Source organism: Salmo trutta, chromosome 14 (genome assembly GCF_901001165.1).
Source record: "Salmo trutta chromosome 14, fSalTru1.1, whole genome shotgun sequence".
Classification (NCBI taxonomy): Eukaryota; Metazoa; Chordata; class Actinopteri; order Salmoniformes; family Salmonidae; genus Salmo; species Salmo trutta.
The window spans coordinates 3,414,637-3,440,676 of record NC_042970.1 but is presented as its reverse complement, the minus strand read 5'-3'; the positions used below and the strand labels follow the sequence as shown (position 1 = coordinate 3,440,676).

Here is a 26,040-nt window from a genome sequence, read left to right as displayed (position 1 = left end):
GACTGCTGTCTCCTCATTATGTTCAATATAGACTGCTGTCTCCTCATTAGGGCCTATATAGACTGTTGTCTCCTCATCAGGGCCTATGTAGACTTGTTCTCTCCTCATTATGGTCACCAATCACAGAAGGACTTCCTAAAAACACACCACTTCGATACAGCTACAACCAGAAGTGACTTCGTAGCTGGTTAGGAGAGCTAACCCTAAGCCTTTTCCTAACATTTTTTACATTTTAGTCATTTAGCAGACACTCTTATCCAGAGCAACTTACAGTAGTGAATGCATACATTTCATTAAAAAAAAAAATTCTTCCCGTATTGGTCCCCCGTGGGAATCGAACCCACCACGCTGTCGTTACAAACACCATGCTCTACCAACTGAGCCACACGGGACTACTTATCTATCTATCTATCTATCTATCTATCTATCTATCTATCTATTTCTCTATCTATCTATTCTTTTAACCACATTCTCCTAACCTGCTAAGTTAATTCTCCTAACCTGCTGCGTAAATTCTCCTAACCTGCTAGTTTAACTATCCTAACCTGCTGTGTAAATTCTCCTAACCTGCTACGAAAAAGTCAATTTTGGTTATAGCTTTATCAAAGTGACGTGCTTTTAGGGAATCTCATATGTAAGAATGCATTCAAGGTTCTCTGAAACATGATTACAACAGAGAGTGATTTCAGTCATGTACAGCACACACCAAAACCAAGGACAGTGGAATGTTTTTGGTTGTTTTGTGTTTTAGGAAATAGTAGTGTAGAATGTGTAGTGAATTAACACCCCCAACTCTATTTGGGGTCCATAAATAGTAGGATATCGGACAGTTACTTTCCTAATGTAATGATAGTAACAAGCAATTTCACAACTCTAAGACAGGGTTATTTTAAAGTAGATGTATTTATTTACCAATAAATATAATTCCAGTATAAAAAAAACATGCTCTTTAAACAGAACAGATAAATAAAACATGTAAAATGAGTATAAACAAATCCAACTTCCCTTATATGGGGGATTGGAAATGATGCAGACAATTACATTAATAAAATTAACAATCAATCTGCAATATTAAAGCTGTTATAAAATGATGTAATAATAAATACTAAACATCCACTTCCCTTCACGCAGTAATACACCTTTTATCAAATGATTAAACATCTATTATAAACATTGTTCACAGTATATTGTATTGCACACAGCACACATTGTACAGCACACAGTCTCTAACCTTCACCCCTCTATCTATCTATCTATCTATCTATCTATCTATCTATCTATCTATCTATCTATCTATCTATCTATCTATCTATCTATCTATCTATCTATCTATCTATCTATCTATCTATCCCCTATCCATCCTTCATTATTATTAATATTATTTAACCCTTATTTTACCAGGTAAGTTGACTGAGAACATTACACATACCCAAAGTCAATCAGAACCAAAGCACATGAATAATTGGTTCAATCTTTCCTCATTATGGAAAATCCCCGGTCGGTCCTGTTTAGTGAATTAGCTTCATTACTCAATGAGTATCTCCTACTCTGAAATGGTAACATCCAGTCTTCTTCTTCTCTGCTCTTCGTCTTCTCGGTTTACAGTACAATGTGCTTCATCCTCCTCATCCTCCTCAGGAAATTCTGTATTTTGAGCCTCAGGCCACAATGCCTTGATGGAGACCTGGAGGACAGGAGAGTAGGGGAAAAGAAAGAGAGTAGGCAGAGAGAGAGAGAGAGAGAGAGAGAGAGAATGAGAGAGAGAGAGATAGAGAGAGAGAGAGAATTACAGTTTAGTAATTGAACAGACTTCTGAACCTAAAAAGGAAGCTGTACTTGCTGCATAATACAATCATAATACCATCAACGTGAGCAAACTGTCACCTAAATTAAAACCATCACAGTACAACAATACAACTGATGAATAGAGAAATCAAGACCAATAGATGTAGTGATACAGAAAGGGAGAGAGCAGAGAGAGAGAAAAGGAGAGGTGAGCGAGAGAGAGAGAGAGAGAACAAGAGATACGAGAGAGAGAAAAAAAGCAGAGCGTTGCAAAGGGGAGAGTGATAGCAGAGAGAGAGAGCAGAGAGAGAGAGCAGAGAGAGAGCAGAGAAAGAGAGCAGAGAAAGAGAGCAGCGAGTGAGAGCAGAGAGAGAGAGTGAAAGAGACAAAATGGGAGGAAGAGCAGAGAGCAGAGGAATGTTTCTCCAGGTTTCTAAATCAGTCTATAAATCCATCCACCTTTGCTTGGGGTACTCACCATGTGTACTGTGTAGTGGTCTGTGTCTGTCTGTTAGCTTCCTTCCACTCTTCCTCCTCTTCCTCCTCCTCCTCTTCCTGTTGTGTGTCTGGTATCTGGTCCCAGATCTCAGTGTTAACCCACAGCGACCCCGGCAGGGTGAGGCTGGGCTCGGTGCAGGTGACCCAACGGCACAGTGGGCAGCAGACTGTCAGTAGGCCGCTCTGGTGCCTGGACATCGCCTGCAAGCACAGCCCACAGACTGTGTGCTTACAGTGGAGCATCCGAGGGATCTTCTCCCTACGAGAGTAGGACTGGAGGCAGACGCAGCACTCCATGTCCTCACTCATCAGACCCATGGCTGGATGGCTGGATGGATGGATGGATGGATGGATGGATATACGGCTGGAGCACAGAGGAACTCTAGACAGAGAGTCAGTGTCTGGGCAGGAAGACGTGGGGTTTAAACGCTGGTCTGAGGTCAGTGTTCCCCTTGTGGTTTATTCAGGTCCTGGTTTGGATTTGATGAGGATGAGCTGATCCTAGATCTGTGCTTTGGAGCGTAGGTCAGGAATCTGCAAAAGACATTAAGATGTTAAAATAAATTAAATTAGACTCAGTGACTTCATCACTGGCACTATGTAAACATATATAATGTAATAACATATCTTAAATCAACAGGCTGTCATGTTTTTCTGAAAAGACATGAAGAAAAAATATCTTTAAAAATATCACACACATTTATAACATCCATAGTTATCAGATATAGACAAAGCTTTTCACTTTTATCATTATCAATGAGAGGCAATATTTTACTTACAGGTTCTGGAAGATTTTCAGCACAGCGACCAACTATCTAACGACAAAACTTTGTGTGTGAGAGAGAAGAGTGTGTGCTCTTATTTTAAGCCTTGAGGGAGGAAACAAAATGCAGTTATTTTCCCAGAAAGGGCGGTCTCTCACCTCCTCTACTCTCAGGTGAGGCAGTAAAGTTCCATAGAACGAGGTAAACACTTCCAGGTCACTTCTATAGCATAGTAGGTCACTTCAGGAGAATTGCCAGGGCCGTGTATTGACATTTACAGGGCAGGTGTTCATGTCTACAAAGGGCACATACACTGAGTGTATAAAATATGTTCCTAATGTTTAGTTCACTCAGTGTACGTCCAGTTTAAGATGGATCAATCTTCTTTGTAGAGAATTTTCACAAGAGAGGGGGGAGCATTTGTAGAACACTTTCTGTGGACTTGAAGAACCCTCTCTGTGGACTTGTAGAACCCTCTCTGTGGACTTGTAGAACCCTCTCTGTGGACTTGTAGAACCCTCTCTGTGGACTTGTAGAACCCTCTCTGTGGACTTGTAGAACCCTCTCTGTGGACTTGTAGAACCCTCTCTGTGTACGTGCCTGGTTATTGTAGTGTTTATGTACAGAATCAGTTCAATGGAAGCAGTTTCTCTTCTAGATAAGAGACACAGTTCGATGGAAGAAGTTGTTGATCTTCTCCTATGACCCTTTAATGACTCACTTATCTTACAGTATGTGGTATACCTGTCTATTGTGGATGACGTTTATTATAGTTTATATGGATCCCAGGACTCCATGGAAATGTCAGGTGTTAATGAGTGAGTGGCCTGTCCAGTTGTTTTACCATAAAAATCTGATGAATTGATGGATGAGCGAAACCCCAATCAGGAGAGTTTCAGGCTGCTGTGTTATTGTTTTAAAGTCACGTGTTTCTACTAATATCAAGTCACAAGATCAGTGGAAACCTTGTAAACAACCACTCTAAACAGTCAATTTGAAAACAGTCTCCCTGTTGAAACTTGTAAATAAACCGGATTGACTTTGAATTGACAAATTATGATGGCTCTTCTTTAGGTTCACCTGGAAATTCCAGGTGATTCACGCCTGTCTATTCACAATGTCAGCTAAGTGTCAACCACTAACGCATAACAGACACACAAACAAACACATTTATTCCATGAACAAAACATAAAATTTCAAGTTGCATAATTAAGCATGGAATTTGTGTGTATCTCACTAATGAATTCCTATCATTAAAGGGCCAGAACAAGAGACTGAAAGAGCTTTGTCAAAGTCTTCTGCTAGCTTATAATTGTTATTTTTCTGCTGTCTGAAGTAATGACTAAGCTGCACACTAAAACAACGTGAGCTAAATAACAGTAAATGATGAGTAATTCTGCTAGCCAGGGACGGTAACCAGCTCTACCGTCAGCCCTGTTTGGTAACACAGGGATTTTGTCCCAAATGGCACCCTATTCCCTATATAGTGCACTACTTTAAAGGCAAAGGCTCTGGTCAAAAGTAGTGCACTACATATGGAACAGGGTAGCAATTGGGACACACCCAGGGACAATAGAGCTGCCTACTTCTCTGACAGACACCTCAAGGCAACAATTATCAAGAAAGGTTAAGAACAATAAACCAAAAAGGAGCCATAAAATATACATATTAAACACAAAGTTTATATATATACATATAGACTGTTGTCTCCTCATTAGAGTGTATATATAGACTCTTGTCTCCTCATGACGACACCATTCTGTATACTTCTGGCCCTTCTTTGGACACTGTGTTAACAACCCTCCAGACGAGCTTCAATGCCATTCAACTCTCCTTCCGTGGTCTCCAACTGCTCCTAAACACAAGTAAAACTAAATGCATGCTCTTCAACCGATCGCTGCCTGCACCTGCCCGCCTGTCCAGCATCACTTCTCTGGACGGTTCTAACTTAGAATTTGTGGACAACTACAAATACCTAGGTGTCTGGTTAGACTGTAAACTCTCCTTCCAGACTCACATCAATCATCTCCAATCCAAAGTGAAATCTAGAATTGGCTTCCTATTTCGCAACAAAGCATCCTTCACTCATGCTGCCAAACATACCCTCGTAAAACTGACCATCCTACCAATCCTCGACTTCGGGGACGTCATTTACAAAATAGGCTCCAATACCCTACTCAACAAGCTGGATGCAGTCTATCACAGTGCCATCCATTTTGTCACCAAAGCCCCATATACTACCCACCACTGCGACCTGTACGCTCTCGTTGGCTGGCCTTCGCTTCATAATCTTCGCCAAACACATTGGCTCCAGGTCATCTACAAGACCCTGCTAGGTAAAGTCCCCCCTTATCTCCGCTCACTGGTCACCATAGCAGCACCCACCTGCAGCACGCGCTCCAGCAGGTATATCTCTCTGGTCACCCCTAAAGCCAACTCCTCCTTTGATCGTCTCTCCTTCCAGTTCTCAGCTGCCAATGACTGGAACGAACTACAAAAATCTCTGAAACTGGAAACACTTATCCCCCTCACTAGCTTTAAGCACCAGCTGTCAGAGCTGCTCACAGATCTCTGCACCTGTACATAGCCCATCTTTAATTTAGCCCAAACTACTACCTCTTCCCCTACTGTATTTATTTATTTTATTTATTTTGCTCCTTTGCACCATATTATTTATATTTTAACTTTGAACTTTCTTCAAACTACAAATCTACCATTCCAGTGTTTTTCTTGCTATACTTTATTTACTTTGCCACCATGGCATTTTTTGCCTTTACCTCCCTTATCTCACATCATTTGCTCACATTGTATATAGTCTTGTTTTTTTTCTACTGCATCATTGATTGTATGTTGTTTTACTCCATGTGTAACTCTGTTTTTGTATGTTGTCGAACTGCTTTGCTTTATCTTGGCCAGGTCGCAATTGTAAATGAGAACTTGTTCTCAACTTGCATACCTGGTTAAAAAAAGGTGAAATAAAATTTAAAAAAATTAGGGTCTATATAGACTGTTGTCTCCTCATTAGGGTCAATATAGACTGTTGTCTCCTCATTAGGGCCTATATAGACTGTTGTCTCCTCACTAGGGCCTATATAGACTGTTGTCTCCTCATTAGGGTCTATATAGACTGTTGTCTCCTCACTAGGGCCTATATAGACTGTTGTATCCTCATTAGGTCTATATAGACTGTTGTCTCCTCATTAGGGTCTATATAGACTGTTGTCTCCTCATTAGGGTCTATATAGACTGTTGTCTCCTCACTAGGGCCTATATAGACTGTTGTCTCCTCACTAGGGCCTATATAGACTGTTGTCTTCTCATTAGGTCTATATAGACTGTTGTGTTGTTGCTATACTAGTCAGCTAAGTCCATTGGATATTTAAACATATTGGTCTCTAAATCCCTGTCTCAGCACAGTTAGGGAGACTCACGGCGCCAGCCTGAACTGCTTGGCTCATGGGTTGACTGACAACGAACACTACTCAAGACGCATCAACTCATATCGTCATCTGTCTGAAATGTTATGCTATTCCCTGTACAGTATTCTGTTCTAGCCGGACACTAGTCAAAAGTAGTATATTATATACTGTACTAGTCAGGCTCTGGTCAAAAGTAGTATACTATATACTGCACTAGCCGGTCCCTGGTCAAAAGTAGTATACTATATACTGTACTAGCTGGGCCCTGGTCAAAAGTAGTATACTATATACTGCACTAGCCGGGCCCTGGTCAAAAGTAGTATACTATATACTGCACTAGCCGGGCCCTGGTCAAAAGTAGTATACTTTATACTGCACTAGCCAGGCCCTGGTCAAAAGTAGTATACTTTATACTGCACTAGCCGGTCCCTGGTCAAAAGTAGTATACAGTCGTGGCCAAAAGTTTTGAGAAAGACACAAATATTATTTTCCACAAAGTTTGCTGCTTCAGTGTCTTTAGATATTTTTGTCAGATGTTACTATGGAATGCTGAAGTATAATTACAAGCATTTCATAAGTGTCAAAGGCTTTTACTGACAATTACATGAAGTTGATGCAAAGAGTCAATATTTACAGTGTTGACCCATCTTTTTCAAGACCTCTGCAATCCGCCCTGGCATGCTGTGAATTAACTTCTGGGCCACATCCTGACTGATGGCAGCCCATTCTTGCATAATCAATGCTTGGAGTTTGTCAGAGTTTGTGGGTTTTTGTTTGTCCACCTGCCTCTTGAGGATTGACCACAAGTTCTCAATGGGATTAAGGTCTGGGGAGTTTCCTGGCCATGGACCCAAAATATCGATGTTTTGTTCCCGAGCCACTTAGTTATCACTTTTGCCTTATGGCTAGGTGCTCCATCATGCTGGAAAAGGCATTGTTCGTCACCAAACTGTTCCTGGATGGTTGGCAGAAGTTGCTCTCGGAGGATGTGTTGGTACTGTCATGACGTTGCCCTCTTTGGGTTTTCTATGCACCATCCCCCTACCTCTGTCTCCCACACCCAGGCTGCTGTGGTCAGAAGAGGTCGTAAATTCCTATGAGAAGATCCTGCCTCATGGCCCCAGTATAGAGAGAGAGTGAGTTTTCATAGACCAAACAAAGGAATTCTTCTACCTCACAGAACTTGACAACCAAACAATATTCAGGTTCTGGAGAAGGTATAAAAGATCGGAGAAGAATCCAGCAACGAACTGGTCTGTTTGGTGCAGTTTTGTGAAACTCATGAGAGACAATTTTGCCATATTACCATAATCATGTTTATAGAAGAGTCTCAGGTATGAGACTTACATCTAAATGGTTGTATAAAATGAATGAATAAGGATGGAACTTTTTGTGAAATTGTGTAATGTGATTTTGGACTGTGTAATGAAGGAAACTCCAATTCCCTTTGGAGTCTTAACTAAATTCGAGGACCGCGCATGAGCACAGTTATGGTCTGGCGTCATGGGACAGGCCCTTCTCTGCTCTTCCGAATAAAACCCCCACCTTGGTTTTCTATCCCCAGACCGAGCTTACCTCAATGACGAGATGGCTAAAGGTTGGAGACCAGCTTACCTCGATAACGAGAGGGCCAAGGTTTGACCATGCATTTCTCTGGCTGAACTTTTAACCATACCACGTGGTTAAACTCTTAGACTTTTGATACCGACAGAATAAGGACTTTGATATTGATTACTTGTCTGCAGCTAAGGAATTCGGTATCGTTGAACGCGAAGACCGACAACCGTCGAAAACAGCTATTCTATAACGACATGAATGTATGTCACTCTGAACTATCCATCTAACCACAACAGAGAGAGAGAGCGGGCGGACAGACTCTCCAACAGAAACAAGCTTTTCAACAGAGATCCAGACGACACACTGAGCGTAAATATATATATTGATTGCAGTTGTTTCCGATTGAGTGAGCGTTCATGTGCAAAGATTTAGCATTTCAATTGTTATAATTATCAACTCTGTAGTGCCTTCTCAGTTGACCCCCCTTTTGCCTAACAAGCCGCCATGCCGGTTTAGCCCACTAGGGCACATTCCTCTATCATTTCTTGTAATGATATCTACTGTTTGTTATGCATTTCTGTGAATTACTTAGTTAGTAAATAAATGATTTTAAGACAATTGATGTATGGATGACTCATAGTGAAGACTGGGTTCGTGCAGATAACCAACAATTTACGACGTTTGGAATGAGACTGACGTGAGGTATCTAATACGTCATTAATCAGAAGACTAATAGATCAGATATTATAATATCTGAAAGTTATATTAGGAAAATTATAACTTTGTAATCTGAATATTTTCCTTGGTCCCCCGACCTCCTAGTTAATTACAGTTACACAATTAATCAGTTTAATCGCGTAATAATAATTACAGAGAGTTATTTGTGTCACGTCCTGACCAGTAAAGGGGTCATTTGTAATTGTAGTATGGTCAGGGCGTGGCAGGGGGTGTTTGTTTTGTGTGTGTTATTTTTTTGGTTCTAGGATATTTTGGTTCTAGTTTTCTATTTCTATGTTTCTTTTTCTATGTGTGGCCAAGTATGGCTTCCAATCAGAGGCAGGTGTCTTTCGTTGTCTCTGATTGGAAGCCATACTTAGGAAGCCTGTTTTTCCTGTGTTTCTGTGGGTCGTTGTTTTTCGTATAGTCGTAGTACCTTACGCAACTGTCGTATTGTTGTTTGTTAGTATTTTTGTTTAAGTGTTCACTTTAATCAAAATAAAGAAAGAAGATGAGCACTATACCCACTGCGCCTTGGTCTGTCCCTTACGACGTATGTGACAATTTGATAAATATGTCTTCAGTTTTAATGATGCCAAAGACACGACAGTACCATTCTTTATTCATGGTTGTGTTGTTAGGCAAAATTGTGAGTGAGCCCAATCCCTTGGCTGAGAAGGAACCCCACACATGAATGGTCTCAGGATGATTTACTGTTAGCATGACACAGGACTAATGGTAGCGCTCACCTTGTCTTCTCCGGACAAGCTTTTTTCCAGATGCCCCAAACAATCGGAAAGGGGATTCATCAGAGAAAATGACTTTACTCCAGTCCTCAGCAGTCCAATCCCTGTACCTTTTGCAGAATATCTTTCTGTCCCTGATGTTTTTCCTGGAGAGAAGTGGCTTCTTTGCTGCCCTTCTTGACACCAGGCCATCCTCCAAAAAGTCTTCGCCTCACTGTGCGTGCAGATTCACTCACACCTGCCTGCTGCCATTCCTGAGCAAGCTCTGTACTGGTGGTGCCCCGATCCCACAGCTGAATCAACTTTAGGAGACGGTCCACACTTGCTGGACTTTCTTGGGCGCCCTGAAGCCTTCTTCACAACAATTGAACCGCTCTCCTTGAAGTTCTTGATGATCCAATAAATGGTTGATTTAGGTGCAATCTTACTGGCAGCAATTTCCTTGCCTGTGAAGGCCTTTTTGTGCAAAGCAATGATGACGACACGTGTTTCCTTGCAGGTAACCATGATTGACAGAGGAAGAACAATGATTCCAAGCACCACCCTCCTTTTGAAGCTTCCAGTCAGTTATTCAAACTCAATCAGCATGACAGACCGATCTCCAGCATCATCCTCGTCAACACTCACACCGGTGTTAACGAGAGAATCACTGACATGTCGTCAGCTGGTCCTTTTGTGGCAGGGCTGAAATGCAGTGGAAATGTTTTTTGGGGGATTCAGTTCATTTGAATGGCAAAGAGGGACTTTGCAATTCATCTGATCACTCTTCATAACGTTCTGGAGTATATGGAACTTGCCAACATACAAATTGAGGCAGCAGAATTTGTGAAAATTAATATTTGTGTCATTCTCAAAACTTTTGGACACGACTGTACTATATACTGTACTAGCCGGGCCCTGGTCAAAGTAGTATACTATATACTGCACTAGCCGTGCCCTGGTCAAAAGAAGTATACTATATACTGTACTAGCCGGGCCCTGGTCAAAAGTAGTATACTATATACTGCACTAGCTGGACCCTGGTCAAAAGTAGTATAAATCTAATCAAATCAAATCAAATGTATTTATATAGCCCTTCGTACATCAGCTGATATCTCAAAGTGCTGTACAGAAACCCAGCCGAAAACCCCAAAGAGCAAGCAATGCATGTGAAAGAATCACGGTGGCTAGGAAAAACTCCCTAGGAAAAACTCCCTAGAAAGGCCAAAAACCTAGGAAGAAACCTAGAGAGGAACCAGGCGATGAGGGGTGCCAGTCCTCTTCTGGCTGTGCCGGGTGGATATTACAACAGAACATGGTCAAGATGTTAAAATGTTCATAAATGACTAGCATGGTCAAATAATAATAATCATAGTAGTTGTCGAGGGTGCAACAAGCACATCCGGTGAACAGGTTAGGGTTCCATAGCCGCAGGCAGAACAGTTGAAACTGGAGCAGCAGCACGGCCAGGTGGACTGGGGACAGCAAGGAGTCATCATGCCAGGTAGTCCTGAGGCATGGTCCTAGGGCTCAGGTCCTCCAAGAGAAAGAAAGAAAGAGAGAAAGAGAGAATTAGAGAGAGCATATTTAAATTCACACAGGACACCGGATAAGACAAGAGAAATACTCCAGATGAAACAGACTGACCCTAGCCCCCCGACACATAAACTACTGCAGCATAAATACTGGAGGCTGAGACAGGAGGGATCAGAAGACACTGTGGCCCCATCTGATGATACCCCCGGACAGGGCCAAACAGGCAGGATATAACCCCACCCACTTTGCCAAAGCACAGCCCCCACACCACTAGAGGGATGTCTCCAACCACCAACTTACCGTCCTAAGACAAGGCCGAGTATAGCCCACAAAGATCTTCGCCGCGGCACAACCCAAGGGGGGGGGGGGCGCCAACCCAGACAGGAAGACCACGTCAGTGACTCAGCCCACTGAAGTGACGCACCCCTCCCATGGACGGCATGGAAGAACACCAGTAAGCCAGTGACTCAGCCCCTGTAATAGGGTTAGAGGCAGATAATCCCAGTGGAAAGAGGGGAACCAGCAAGGCAGAGACAGCAAGGGCGGTTCGTTGCTCCAGCCTTTCCATTCACTTTCACACTCCTGGGCCAGACTATACTTAATCATAGGACCTACTGAAGAGATAAGTCTTCAGTAAAGACTTGAAGGTTGAGACTCACATGGGTAGGCAGACCATTCCAAAAAAATGGAGCTCTATAGGAGAAAGCCCTACCTCCAGCCGTTTGCTTAGTTATTCTAGGGACAATTAGGAGGCCTGCGTCTTGTGACCGTAGCGTACGTGTAGGTATGTACGGCAGGACCAAATCGGAAAGATAGGTAGGAGCAAGCCCATGTAATGCTTTGTTGGTTAGCAGTAAAACCTTGAAATCAGCCCTTGCCTTAACAGGAAGCCAGTGTAGGGAGGCTAGCACTGGAGTATTATGATCACATTTTTTGGTTCTAGTCAGGATTCTAGCAGCCGTATACTATATACTGCACTACCAGGGCCCTGGTCGAAAGTAGTATACTATATAAGGAATGAATAGGTGCCATTTCAGACACAACCTGTCTGTTTGTTTGAAGAGTTTCATGGTTTCAAGACAGTCCAGTGACCAATGGGGTGCGGCAGGGTAGCCTAGTGACCAATGGGGGCGTCCGTCCGTCTGTCCGTCCGACGTACAGCTGTTCCTGATCGGGAGCCACACAAACCACACAGAAATAGACAGACTAGAAAACCATAGAAAACCAACACTAGAACATATACTCAAACCCCAGACTACATAAACCAAACACCCCTTTAATAACACACAAAACCCAAACCATATGAAACAAATACCCTTCTGCCACGTCCAGACCAAACTACAATACAAATACTCCCTCTACTGGTCAGGACGTGACACATAGGTCATCCCTGTAGACTGCCCATAACTAGTGCCTTACAGCTGTAGACTTATCATATAGTTATCAACTTAGGATAGTGCCTAAGCAATACACCAAGTAGGAAAACCCTAGATATTGCATTTGAGACAATACCATGATAATCATTTTGCCAGAACATTGGATGTATGTAGAATACAGTCCAATTAGATGATTTTTGTGTGAGAACTACATTTTGTATATCTTTTGTTTATGCTTTCATTCCTTTTCGGTTCAGTTCCCTTGACACTTAGAAAGTGATAGAGCCATAAACAACTCCCCCATACAACCATCAGTTAGTGCCACAACGCCGCTCATTTGGGAGGAAATGTAATGATATATTTCATGAGTGTGTGTGCGTTGCTAACATCTGCCTAAGTTACTGCCCAGATATTCCAGTCTGGAAGACCAGATGACGGGTCCGGAACGGCGATCCCAATCCGGACATCCGCTGCCGAGCCATGGAACGGACTTCTTCATTTGCAGAGACCCTACCCGGGTCAACCGCCAGATGGGGACCACAACGATGATCCATAACCAGGACAACCCACGTTCATTTTTGTGTTGGTTTGCAACATGCAGGTTAATTGCAAGATTGAACCCAACATGGGGGGACTGTCATGACGTTGGCCTGTGGGTAAGGTTTATGACCCCCCCATAAATACCTTTCTCCCTTCCTCTCTCTCTTTGACCCTACTGAAGGACTGTTGAATAGCCTTTGTTAAATATAGAGAGTCTGGGAACATCAAACAAGTGGGGGGAAAGGAACCATATTTCAGTAATAGAACCAGCTGAAAATATGCGTTGGGACTTAATGAATATGATGTCAGATCAGTTGTCATCTGAGACATTATGACTGATGACAGGATGACATAAACTGTACCTGCGAAAGTCTACACATTCTAGTTATCAGATTCACATGGAATTGTTGTGCAATTTAAATGTTTGATATTGAAACTGTTGGTTAGGAGATTAAATGTAATTTTAGCTTCCAAATGAGGGCATTGGGTTTTCATAAGGAAAGAGCCCTGCTTAATCAATGGCCCGCCCCTGTGAAGAGACAGGGGTTATAAACGATGAAACACACCCTTCTCCCCTCGCCACTATATAAGTCAGTGACAAAATGTAACCAGCCTGTTCAGGGTACGTGAGGTCTGCAGCCTCTGCGTTAAAAGGACTCACATGTCAAATACAAAACTAAGCCAACCTCAGCGTGAGCTTTGGTTGCGAATGGTATGAACTTTGAACTCTTATTCACTACAGAAGTGATACTTCCTAGACGTTGAGTTAGCAGCGGCCGCTGTAGATGTGAGCTAGGAAAGGACGGACGACGTATCCAGTCTAACACACAACGAATATACTACAATGTATCCATTTTACCACCAGTGACATTCTTCCGAGGACAGGAAGATCTCTGTTGGCCAACACGGCCAGCATCTACGACCAACCTACCGAAGCACAGCTCAGAGTAAATATTTATTGAATTTTTTTCCCTCAAATGGGCGGTAATTTGGAATGCAAACGATACTGTATTTACGATAGCATAGCTGCTTTCTTGGTTCCTCAGTCTTCCCGCTCTTTCATTCAAGCCCAACCCCTTTTCTTTGTGTAACAAGCCGCCATGCCGGTTTAGCCCACTAGGGCACATTCTCCTATCATTTCCTTGTAACCATATCTGTTTGTTATGCATTTCTGTGAATTATTTAGTTAGCAAATAAATGATTTTAAGACAATTGATGTATGGATGACTCATAGTGAAGACTTGGTTCGTGCAGACAAACAACAATTTACGAAGTTTGGAATGAGATTGAAGTGAGGTAAACTAACAAATCATTAAAGGAGACTAATCGATCAGATATTATAATATCTGAAAGTTATATTAGGAAAATTATAACTTTGTAATCTGAATATTTTCCTTGGTGCGCCGACCTTCTAGTTAATTAAAGTTAAACGATTAATCAGTTTAATCACGTAATAATATTTGCAGAGAGATATTTGATAAACATATCTTCTGTTTTAATGATGCCAAAGACACGACATACAGCACACAGCAAAACCAAGGACAGTGGAATGTTTTGGGTTTGTTTTGTGTTTTAGGAAATAGTAGTGTAGAATGTGTAGTGAATTAACACCCCCAACTCTATTTGGGGTCCATAAATAGTTGGATATCGGACAGTTACTTTCCAAATGTAGTGATAATAATAAGCAATTTCACAACTCTAAGACAGGGTTATTTTAAAGTGGATGTATTTATTTACCAATAAATATAATTCCAGTATAAAAAAACATGCTCTTTAAACAGAACAGATAAATAAAACATGTAAAATGAGGATAAACAAATCCAACTTCCCTTATATGGGGGATTGGAAATGATGCAGACAATGTCCGTCCGTCCGTCCGTCCGTCTATTCATAACTTCCTTTATCTTTCTTTCATCCTCAATCCATTTAATAACTTCTTTTATATTTCCTCCCCCTATCCATCCTTCATTATTACTAATATTATTTAACCCTTATTTTACCAGGTAAGTTGACTGAGAACATTACACATACCCAAAGTCAATCAAACCCAAATCACATGAATAATTGGTTCAATCTTGCCTCATTATTGAAAATCCCCGGTCGGTCCTGTTTAGTGAATTAGCTTCATTACTCAATGAGTATCTCCTACTCTGAAATGGTAACATCCAGTCTTCTTCTTCTCTGCTCTTCGTCTTCTCGGTTTACAGTACATTGTGCTTCATCCTCCTCAGGAAATTCTGTAGTTTGAGCCTCAGGCCACAATGCCTTGATGGAGACCTGGAGGACAGGAGAGTAGGGGGAAAGAAACAGAGTAGGCAGAGAGAGAGAGAGAGAGAGAGAGAATTTCAGTTTAGTAATTGAACAGACTTCTGAACCTAAAAAGGAAGCTGTATAATACCATCAACGTGAGGAAACTGTCACCTAAAGTAAAACCATCACAGTACAACAATACAACTGATGAAGAGAGAAATCAAGACCAATAGATGTAGTGATACAGAAAGGGAGAGAGCAGAGAGAGAGAAAAGGAGAGATGAGCGAGAGAGAGAGAGAGCGAGAGAGAGAACAAGAGATACGAGAGAGAGATACAGCGAGAGAGAGAAAAAAAAGCAGAGCGCTGCAAAGGGGAGAGTGATAGCAGAGAGTGATAGCAGAGAGAGATAGCAGAGAGTGATAGCAGAGCAAAATGGGAGGAAGAGAAGAGAGCAGAGGAAGGTTTCTCCAGGTTTCCATCCACCTTTGCTTGGGGTACTCACCATGTGTACTGTGTAGTGGTCTGTGTCTGTCTGTTAGCTTCCTTCCACTCTTCCTCCTCTTCCTCCTCCTCTTCCTGTTGTGTGTCTAGTATCTGGTCCCAGATCTCAGTGTTAACCCACAGCGACCCCGGCAGGGTGAGGCTGGGCTCGGTGCAGGTGATCCAACGGCACAGTGGGCAGCAGACTGTCAGTAGGCCGCTCTGGTGCCTGGACATTGCCTGCAAGCACAGCCCACAGACTGTGTGCTTACAGTGGAGCATCCGAGGGATCTTCTCCCTACGAGAGTAGGACTGGAGGCAGACGCAGCACTCCATGTCCTCGATCATCAGACCCATGGCTGGATGGCTGGGGTGTGGATGGACGGATGGATGGATGGATGGATGGATGGATGGATGGATATACGGCTGGAGCACAGAGGAACTCTAGACAGAGAGTCAGTGTCTGGGCAGGAAGACGTGGGGTTTAAATTGCTGGTCTGAGGTCAGTGTTCCCCTTGTGGTTTATTCAGGTCCTGGTTTGGATTTGATGAGGATGAGCTGATCCTAGATCTGTGCTTTGGAGCGTAGGTCAGGAATCTGCAAAACACATTAAGATGTTAAAATAAATTAAATTAGACTCAGTGACTTCATCACTGGCACTATGTAAACATATATAATGTAATAACATATCTTAAATCAACAGGCAATATTTTACTTACAAGTTCTGGAAGATTTTCAGCACAGCGACCAACTATCCGACGATAAAATGTTGTGTGTGAGAGAGAAGAGTGTGTGCTCTTATTTTAAGCCTTGGGGGAGGAGACAAAGTTCAGTTATTTTCCCAGAAAGGGCGGTCTCTCACCTCCTCTACTCTCAGGTGAGGCAGTAAAGTTCCATGGAACGAGGTAAACACTTCAAGGTCACTTCTATAGCATAGTAGGTCACTTCAGGAGAATTGCCAGGGCCGTGTATTGACATTTAGATAAGAGAAGGAAGAGATACTGTTCACCTACTGTCTGTGCGTATGTGTGTGCATAGGTTATCTACGGTTGGTGTGGAGGTGTGTGCGTAAGCGGAGAGAGGATAAAATGAGCATCTTTGTTATTTGGACCTCAGAACGTTCTCTGAATAAACTGAACAGACCTTTTGCAGAAAGCTGAGTCCTTGCCTAATTATTAACCCTGTGTCTTACAAACCCTGGGGATTAGTCAAGGATATATTGATTGTTAATTTATAGCATTAGGATAGAAAATTCCTTTGACACATTTACAGGGCAGGTGTTCATGTCTACAAAGGGCACATAGACTGAGTGAATAAAAGGTGTTTCTAATGTTTGGGTCAGTCAGTGTACGTCCAGTTTATGATGGATCAATCTTCTTTGGAGGAGAATTTTCACAAGAGAGAGGGGAGCATTTGTAGAACCCTTTCTTTGGACTTGTAGAATCCTGTCTGTGGACTTGTAGAACCCCATCTGTGGAATTGCAGAATCCTCTCTGTGGACTTGTAGAACCCTCTCTGTGGACTTGTAGAACCCTCTCTGTGGACTAGTAGAACCCTCTCTGTAGACTTGTAGAACCCTCTCTGTGGACTTGTAGAACCCTCTCTGTGGACTAGTAGAACCCTCTCTGTGGACTTGTAGAACCCTCTCTGTGTACGTTCCTGGTTATTGTAGTGTTTATGTACAGAATCAGTTCAATGGAAGCAGTTTCTCTTCTAGATAAGAGACACAGTTCAATGGAAGAAGTTGTTGATCTTCTCCTATGACCCTTTAATGACTCACTTATCTTACAGTATGTGGTATACCTGTATATTGTGGATGACGTTTATTATAGTTTATATGGATCCCAGGACTCCATGGAAATGTCAGGTGTTAATGAGTGAGTGGGCTGTCCAGTTGTTTTACCATAAAAATCTGATGAATTGATGGATGAATGAAACCCCAATCAGGAGAGTTTCAGGCTGCTGTGTTATTGTTTTAAAGTCACGTGTTTCTACTAATATCAAGTCACAAGATCAGTGGAAACCTTGTAAACAACCACTCTAAACGGTCAATTAGAAAACAGTCTCCCTGTTGAAACTTGTAAATAAACAGGCTTGACTTGAAATTGACAAACTATGACAGCTCTTCTTTAGGTTCACCTGGAAATTCCAGGTGATTCACACCTGTCTATTCACAATGTCAGCTAAGTGCCAACCACTAACGCACAACAGACACACAAACAAACACATTTATTCCATGGACAAAACATACAATTTCACATCGCATAATTAAGCATGGAATTTGGGTGTATCTCACTAATGATTTCCTATCATTAAAGGGCCAGAACAAGAGACTGAAAGAGCTTTGTCAAAGTCTTCTGCTAGCTTATAATTGTTATTTTTCTGCTTTCTGAAGTAATGACTAAGCTGCACACTAAAACAACGTGAGCTAAATGACAGTAAATGATGAGTAATTCTGCTAGCCAGGGACGGTAACCAGCTCTACTATCAGCCCTGTTTGGTAACACAGGGACTTTGTCCCAAATGGCACCCTATTCCCTATATAGTGCACTACTTTAAAGGCAAAGGCTCTGGTCAAAAGTAGTGCACTACATATGGAATAGGGTTCCAATTGGGACACACCCAGGGACAATAGAGCTGCCTACTTCTCTGACAGACACCTCAAGGCAACAATTATCAAGAAAGGTTAAGAACAATAAACCAAAAAGGAGCCATAAAATATACATATCAAACACAAAGTCTATATATATACATATATATATATATATACAGTGCAGTATATACAGTGGGGAAAAAAGTATTTGTTCCCCTGCTGATTTTCTACGTTTGCCCACTTCCAAAGAAATGATCAGTCTATAATTTTAATGGTAGGTTTATAGTAACAGTGAGAGACAGAATAACAACAACAAAAATACAGAAAAACGCATGACAAAAATGTTATAAAATGATTTCCATTTTAATGAGGGAAATAAGTATTTGACCCCTCTGCAAAACATGACTTAGTACTTGGTGGCAAAACCCTTGTTGGCAATCACAGAGGTCAGACGTTTCTTGTAGTTGGCCACCAGGTTTGCACACATCTCAGGAGGGATTTTGTCCCACTCCTCTTTGCAGATCTTCTCCAAGTCATTAAGGTTTCGAGGCTGATGTTTGGCAACTCGAACCTTCAGCTCCCTCCATAGATTTTCTATTGGATTAAGGTCTGGAGACTGGCTAGGCCACTCCAGGACCTTAATGTGCTTCTTCTTGAGCTACTCCTTTGTTGCCTTGGCCATGTGTTTTGGGTCATTGTCATGCTGGAATACCCATCCACGACCAATTTTCAATGCCCTGGCTGAGGGAAGGAGGTTCTCACCCAAGATTTTACAGTACATGGCCCCGTCAAATGATGCGGTGAAGTTGTCCTGTCCCCTTAGCAGAAAAACACCCCCAAAGCATTATGTTTCCACCTCCATGTTTGACGGTGGAGATGGTGTTCTTGGGGTCATAGGCAGCATTCCTCCTCCTCCAAACACAGCGAGTTGAGTTGATGCCAAAGAGCTCCATTTTGGTCTCATCTGACCACAACACTTTCACCAGTTGTCCTCTGAGTCATTCAGATGTTCATTGGCAAACTTCAGACGGGCATGTATATGTATTCTTGAGAAGGGTGACCTTCCGGGCGCTGCAGGATTTCAGTCCTTCACGGCGTAGTGTGTTACCAATTGTTTTCTTGGTGACTATGGTCCCAGCTGCCTTGAGATCATTGACAAGATCCTCCCGTGTAGTTCTGGGCTGATTCCTCACCGTTCTCATGAAAATTGCAACCCCACGAGGTGAGATCTTGCATGGAGCCCCAGGCCGAGGGATATTGACAGTTCTTTTGTGTTTCTTCCATTTGAGAATAATCACACCAAATGTTGTCACCTTCTCACCAAGCTGCTTGGCGATGGTCTTGTAGCCCATTCCAGCCTTGTGTAGATCTACAATCTTGTCCCTGACATCCTTGGAGAGCTCTTTGGTCTTGGCCATGGTAGAGAGTTTGGAATCTGATTGATTGATTGCTTCTGTGGACATGTGTCTTTTTTACAGGTAACAAGCTGCAGTTAGAAGCACTCCCTTTAAGAGTGTGCTCCTAATCTCAGCTCGTTACCTGTATAAAAGACACCTGGGAGCCAGAAATCTTTCTGATTGAGAGGGGGTCAAATACATATTTCCCTCATTAAAATGCAAATAAATTTATAACATTTCTGACAAGCGTTTTTCTGTATATTTTTGTTATTCTGTCTCTCACTGTTCAAATAAACCTACCATTAAAATTATAGACTGATCCTTTATTTATCAGTGGGCAAATGTACAAAATCAGCAGGGGATCAAATACTTTTCCCCCCCACTGTATATAGACTGTTGTCTCCTCATTAGGGCCTATATAGACTGTTGTCTCCTCATTAGGGTCAATATAGACTGTTGTCTCCTCACTAGGGTCTATATAGACTGTTGTCTCCTCATTAGGGCCTATGTAGACTGTTGTCTCCTCATTAGGGCCTATATAGACTGTTGTCTCCTCATTAGGGCCTATATAGACTGTTGTCTCCTCATTAGGGTCTATATAGACTGTTTTCTTCTCATTAGGGTCTATATAGACTGTTGTCTCCTCACTAGGGTCTATATAGACTGCTGTCTCCTCATTAGGGCCTATATAGACTGTTGTCTCCTCATTAGGGTCTATATAGACTGCTGTCTCCTCATTAGGGCCTATATAGACTGTTGTCTCCTCATTAGGGTCTATATAGACTGTTGTCTCCTCATTAGAGCCTATATAGACTGTTGTCTCCTCACTAGGGCCTATATAGACTGTTGTCTCCTCACTAGGGCCTATATAGACTGTTGTCTCCTCACTAGGGCCTATGTAGACTGTTGTCTCCTCACTAGGGCCTATATAGACTGTTGTCTCCTCACTAGGGCCTATATAGACTGTTGTCTCCTCACTAGGGCCTATATAGACTGTTGTCTCCTCACTAGGGTCTATATAGACTGTTGTGTCCTCACTAGGGCCTATATAGACTGTTGTCTCCTCACTAGGGCCTATATAGACTGTTGTCTCCTCACTAGGGCCTATATAGACTGTTGTCTCCTCACTAGGGCCTATATAGACTGTTGTCTCCTCACTAGGGCCTATATAGACTGTTGTCTCCTCACTAGGGCCTATATAGACTGTTGTCTCCTCACTAGGGCCTATATAGACTGTTGTCTCCTCACTAGGGCCTATGCAGAGCTTTCAGAAAGTACTCAGTCCCCTTCACCTTATTCACATTTTGTTACGCTACAGCTTTATTCTAATGTGGATTCAATATATGTTTTTCATCAATCGACACACATAACAATATAATGACAATGCGAAAACAGGTTTTTCGATTTTTTTGCAAAATAAGAAATAAATACTGTATTTACATAAGTATTCAGACCGTTTGCTATGAGAATCGAAAATGTACTCAGGTGCATTCTGTTTCCAGTGATCATCCTTGAGATGTTTCTACAACTTGATTGGAGTCCACCTGTTGGAAATTCAATTGATTGGACATGATTTGGAAAGGCACAAACGTGACTATAAAAAAGTCCCACAGTTGACAGTGCATGTCAGAGCAAAAACCAAGCCATGAATTCGAAGGAATTGTCCGTAGATCTCTGAGACAGGATTGTGTCAAGGCACAGATCTGGGGAAGGGTACCAAAAAATGTCGCATTATTAAAGGTCCCCAAGAACACAGTGGCCTCCATCTTTCTTAAATGGAAGAAGTTTGGAACCACCAAGACTCTTCCTAGAGCTGGCCGCCCGGCCAAACTGAGCAATCAGGGGGAGAAGGACCTTGGTCAGGGAGGTGACCAAGAACCCGATGGTCACTGACAGAGCTCCAGAGTTCCACTGTGGATATGGGAGAACCTTCCAGAAGGACAACCATCTCTGCAGCACTCCACCAAATCAGACCTTTATGGTAGAGCGGCCAGACAGAAGCCGCTCCTCAGTAAAAAGACACATGACAGCCCTCTTAGAGTTTGCCAAAAAGGCACATTAAAAGGACTCTCAGACCATGAGAAACAAGATTCTCTGGTCTGATGAAACCAAGATTGAACTCTTTGGCCTGAATGCCAAGCGTCACGCCCTACGGTGAAGCATGGTGGTGACAGCATCATGCTGTTGGGATGTTTTTCAGCAGCAGGCACTGGGAGACTAGTCAGGATCGAGAGATAGATTAACGGAGCAAAGTACAGAGAGATCTTTGATGAAAACCTGCTCCAGAGCGATCAGGACCTCAGACTGGGGCGAAGGTTCACCTTCTGACCGGACAACGATCCTAAGCACACAGCCAAGACAACGCTGGAGTGGCATTGGGACAAGTCTCTGAATGTCCTTGAGTGGCCCAACCAGTGCCTGGATTGAACCCGGTCGAACATCTCTGGTGAGACCTGAAAATAGCTGTGCAGCAACATTCCTTATCCAACCTGACAGAGCTTGAGAGGATCTGCAGTGAGGAATGGGAGAAACTCCCCAAACACAGGTGTGCCAAGCTTGTAGAGTCCTAGCCAAGTAGACTTGAGGCTGTAATCGCTGCCAAAGATACTACAACAAAGTACTGACCAAAGGGTCTAAATACCTATGTAAATGTCATATTTCTGGTTTTAATTTTTAATACATTTGCAAAAATTTAGAAAATCCTGTTTTTGCTCTGTCATTATGGGGTATTGTGTGTAGATGGGTGAGCATACTATATTTAATCCATTTTAGAACAAGGCTGTAATGTAACAAAATGTGGAAATATTCAAGGGGTCTGAATACTTTCTGAATGCGCTCAATAGACTGTCTCCTCATTAGGCGCTATACAGACTGCTGTCTCCTCATTATGTTCAATATAGACTGCTGTCTCCTCACTAGGGCCTATGTAGACTTGTTCTCTCCTCATTATGGTCACCAATCACAGAAGGACTTCCTAAAAACACACCACTTCGATACAGCTACAACCAGAAGTGACTTCGTAGCTGGTTAGGAGAGCTAACCCTAAGCCTTTTCCTAACATTTTTTACATTTTAGTCATTTAGCAGACACTCTTATCCAGAGCAACTTACAGTAGTGAATGCATACATTTTATTAAAAAAAAAATTCTTCCCGTATTGGTCCCCCGTGGGAATCGAACCCACCACGCTGTCATTACAAACACCATGCTCTACCAACTGAGCCACACGGGAATACTTATCTATCTATCTATCTATCTATCTATCTATCTATCTATCTATTCTTTTAACCACATTCTCCTAACCTGCTAAGTTAATTCTCCTAACCTGCTGCGTAAATTCTCCTAACCTGCTAGTTTAACTATCCTAACCTGCTGTGTAAATTCTCCTAACCTGCTACGAAAAAGTCAATTTTGGTTATAGCTTTATCAAAGTGACGTGCTTTTAGGGAATCTCATATGTAAGAATGCATTCAAGGTTCTCTGAAACATGATTACAACAGAGAGTGATTTCAGTCATGTACAGCACACACCAAAACCAAGGACAGTGGAATGTTTTTGGTTGTTTTGTGTTTTAGGAAATAGTAGTGTAGAATGTGTAGTGAATTAACACCCCCAACTCTATTTGGGGTCCATAAATAGTTGGATATCGGACAGTTACTTTCCTAATGTAATGATAGTAACAAGCAATTTCACAACTCTAAGACAGGGTTATTTTAAAGTAGATGTATTTATTTACCAATAAATATAATTCCATTATAAAAAAAACATGCTCTTTAAACAGAACAGATAAATAAAACATGTAAAATGAGGATAAACAAATCCAACTTCCCTTATATGGGGGATTGGAAATGATGCAGACAATTACATTAATAAAATTAACAATCAATCTGCAATATTAAAGCTGTTATAAAATGATGTAATAATAAATACTAAACATCCACTTCCCTTCACGCAGTAATACACCTTTTATCAAATGATTAAACATCTATTATAAACATTGTTCACAGTATATTGTATTGTACACAGCACACATTGTACAGCACACAGTCTCTAACCTTCACCCCTCTATCTATCTATATCTATCTATCTATCTATCTATCTATCTATCTATCTATCTATCTATCTATCTATCTATCTATCTATCTATCTATCTATCTATCTATCCCCTATCCATCCTTCATTATTATTAATATTATTTAACCCTTATTTTACCAGGAAAGTTGACTGAGAACATTACACATACCCAAAGTCAATCAGAACCAAAGCACATGGATAATTGGTTCAATCTTGCCTCATTATGGAAAATCCCCGGTCGGTCCTGTTTAGTGAATTAGCTTCATTACTCAATGAGTATCTCCTACTCTGAAATGGTAACATCCAGTCTTCTTCTTCTCTGCTCTTCGTCTTCTCGGTTTATAGTACAATGTGCTTCATCCTCCTCATCCTCCTCAGGAAATTCTGTATTTTGAGCCTCAGGCCACAATGCCTTGATGGAGACCTGGAGGACAGGAGAGTAGGGGAAAAGAAAGAGAGTAGGCAGAGAGAGAGAGAGAGAGAGAGAGAGAGAATGAGAGAGAGAGAGATAGAGAGAGAGAGAGAATTACAGTTTAGTAATTGAACAGACTTCTGAACCTAAAAAGGAAGCTGTACTTGCTGCATAATACAATCATAATACCATCAACGTGAGGAAACTGTCACCTAAATTAAAACCATCACAGTACAACAATACAACTGATGAATAGAGAAATCAAGACCAATAGATGTAGTGATACAGAAAGGGAGAGAGCAGAGAGAGAGAAAAGGAGAGGTGAGCGAGAGAGAGAGAGAGAGAACAAGAGATACGAGAGAGAGAGAAAAAAAGCAGAGCGTTGCAAAGGGGAGAGTGATAGCAGAGAGAGAGAGCAGAGAGAGAGAGCAGAGAGAGAGAGCAGAGAGAGAGCAGAGAAAGAGAGCAGAGAAAGAGAGCAGCGAGTGAGAGCAGAGAGAGAGAGTGAAAGAGACAAAATGGGAGGAAGAGCAGAGAGCAGAGGAATGTTTCTCCAGGTTTCTAAATCAGTCTATAAATCCATCCACCTTTGCTTGGGGTACTCACCATGTGTACTGTGTAGTGGTCTGTGTCTGTCTGTTAGCTTCCTTCCACTCTTCCTCCTCTTCCTCCTCCTCCTCTTCCTGTTGTGTGTCTGGTATCTGGTCCCAGATCTCAGTGTTAACCCACAGCGACCCCGGCAGGGTGAGGCTGGGCTCGGTGCAGGTGACCCAACGGCACAGTGGGCAGCAGACTGTCAGTAGGCCGCTCTGGTGCCTGGACATCGCCTGCAAGCACAGCCCACAGACTGTGTGCTTACAGTGGAGCATCCGAGGGATCTTCTCCCTACGAGAGTAGGACTGGAGGCAGACGCAGCACTCCATGTCCTCACTCATCAGACCCATGGCTGGATGGCTGGATGGATGGATGGATGGATGGATGGATATACGGCTGGAGCACAGAGGAACTCTAGACAGAGAGTCAGTGTCTGGGCAGGAAGACGTGGGGTTTAAACGCTGGTCTGAGGTCAGTGTTCCCCTTGTGGTTTATTCAGGTCCTGGTTTGGATTTGATGAGGATGAGCTGATCCTAGATCTGTGCTTTGGAGAGTAGGTCAGGAATCTGCAAAAGACATTAAGATGTTAAAATAAATTAAATTAGACACAGTGACTTCATCACTGGCACTATGTAAACATATATAATGTAATAACATATCTTAAATCAACAGGCTGTCATGTTTTTCTGAAAAGACATGAAGAAAAAATATCTTTAAAAATATCACACACATTTATAACATCCATAGTTATCAGATATAGACAAAGCTTTTCACTTTTATCATTATCAATGAGAGGCAATATTTTACTTACAGGTTCTGGAAGATTTTCAGCACAGCGACCAACTATCTAACGACAAAACTTTGTGTGTGAGAGAGAAGAGTGTGTGCTCTTATTTTAAGCCTTGAGGGAGGAAACAAAATGCAGTTATTTTCCCAGAAAGGGCGGTCTCTCACCTCCTCTACTCTCAGGTGAGGCAGGAAAGTTCCATAGAACGAGGTAAACACTTCCAGGTCACTTCTATAGCATAGTAGGTCACTTCAGGAGAATTGCCAGGGCCGTGTATTGACATTTACAGGGCAGGTGTTCATGTCTACAAAGGGCACATACACTGAGTGTATAAAATATGTTCCTAATGTTTAGTTCACTCAGTGTACGTCCAGTTTAAGATGGATCAATCTTCTTTGTAGAGAATTTTCACAAGAGAGGGGGGAGCATTTGTAGAACACTTTCTGTGGACTTGAAGAACCCTCTCTGTGGACTTGTAGAACCCTCTCTGTGGACTTGTAGAACCCTCTCTGTGGACTTGTAGAACCCTCTCTGTGG

General features: G+C 42.2%; 2 protein-coding genes across 4 annotated transcripts; both read right to left on the bottom strand.

Moving 5' to 3' along the window:
• Positions 1–884: 884 nt before the first annotated feature.
• LOC115207257 (RING finger protein 208-like) lies at positions 885–3,148 on the bottom strand. The gene is made up of 3 exons (XM_029774233.1): positions 3,063–3,148; positions 2,264–2,817; positions 885–1,684 (listed from the first exon to the last, which is right to left on the bottom strand). Exons 2-3 carry the CDS (start codon positions 2,599–2,601, stop codon positions 1,600–1,602), a joined length of 423 nt encoding a protein of 140 aa, XP_029630093.1. The 5' UTR covers positions 2,602–2,817; positions 3,063–3,148; the 3' UTR covers positions 885–1,599.
• An 11,682-nt stretch (positions 3,149–14,830) lies between these two features.
• On the bottom strand, positions 14,831–25,613 carry LOC115207258 (E3 ubiquitin-protein ligase RNF186-like). 3 transcript variants are annotated; one of them, XM_029774234.1, is made up of 4 exons: positions 25,528–25,572; positions 24,729–25,282; positions 24,059–24,134; positions 14,831–15,127 (listed from the first exon to the last, which is right to left on the bottom strand). In XM_029774234.1, exons 2-4 carry the CDS (start codon positions 25,064–25,066, stop codon positions 15,119–15,121), a joined length of 423 nt encoding a protein of 140 aa, XP_029630094.1. In that variant the 5' UTR covers positions 25,067–25,282; positions 25,528–25,572; the 3' UTR covers positions 14,831–15,118. The 3 variants fall into 3 exon arrangements, with proteins under 3 accessions (XP_029630094.1, XP_029630095.1, XP_029630096.1); XM_029774235.1 differs by lacking the exons at positions 24,059–24,134; positions 24,729–25,282 and adding an exon at positions 15,671–16,245 and having other exon boundaries at positions 14,831–15,194; positions 25,528–25,613; XM_029774236.1 differs by lacking the exons at positions 24,059–24,134; positions 24,729–25,282; positions 25,528–25,572 and adding exons at positions 15,671–16,245; positions 16,368–16,439 and having other exon boundaries at positions 14,831–15,194.
• Positions 25,614–26,040: the final 427 nt, after the last annotated feature.

Excerpts from the sequence above, each read along its gene's own strand:
- LOC115207257 (XM_029774233.1), bottom strand. The coding sequence starts at position 2,601 with ATGGGTCTGATGAGTGAGGACATGGAGTGCTGCGTCTGCCTCCAGTCC. Across the intron at positions 1,685-2,263 it reads ACCACTACACAGTACACATG|GTCTCCATCAAGGCATTGTG; the intron begins GTGAGTACCCCA and ends CCTGTCCTCCAG.
- LOC115207258 (XM_029774234.1), bottom strand. The coding sequence starts at position 25,066 with ATGGGTCTGATGAGTGAGGACATGGAGTGCTGCGTCTGCCTCCAGTCC. Across the intron at positions 24,135-24,728 it reads ACCACTACACAGTACACATG|GTCTCCATCAAGGCATTGTG; the intron begins GTGAGTACCCCA and ends CCTGTCCTCCAG.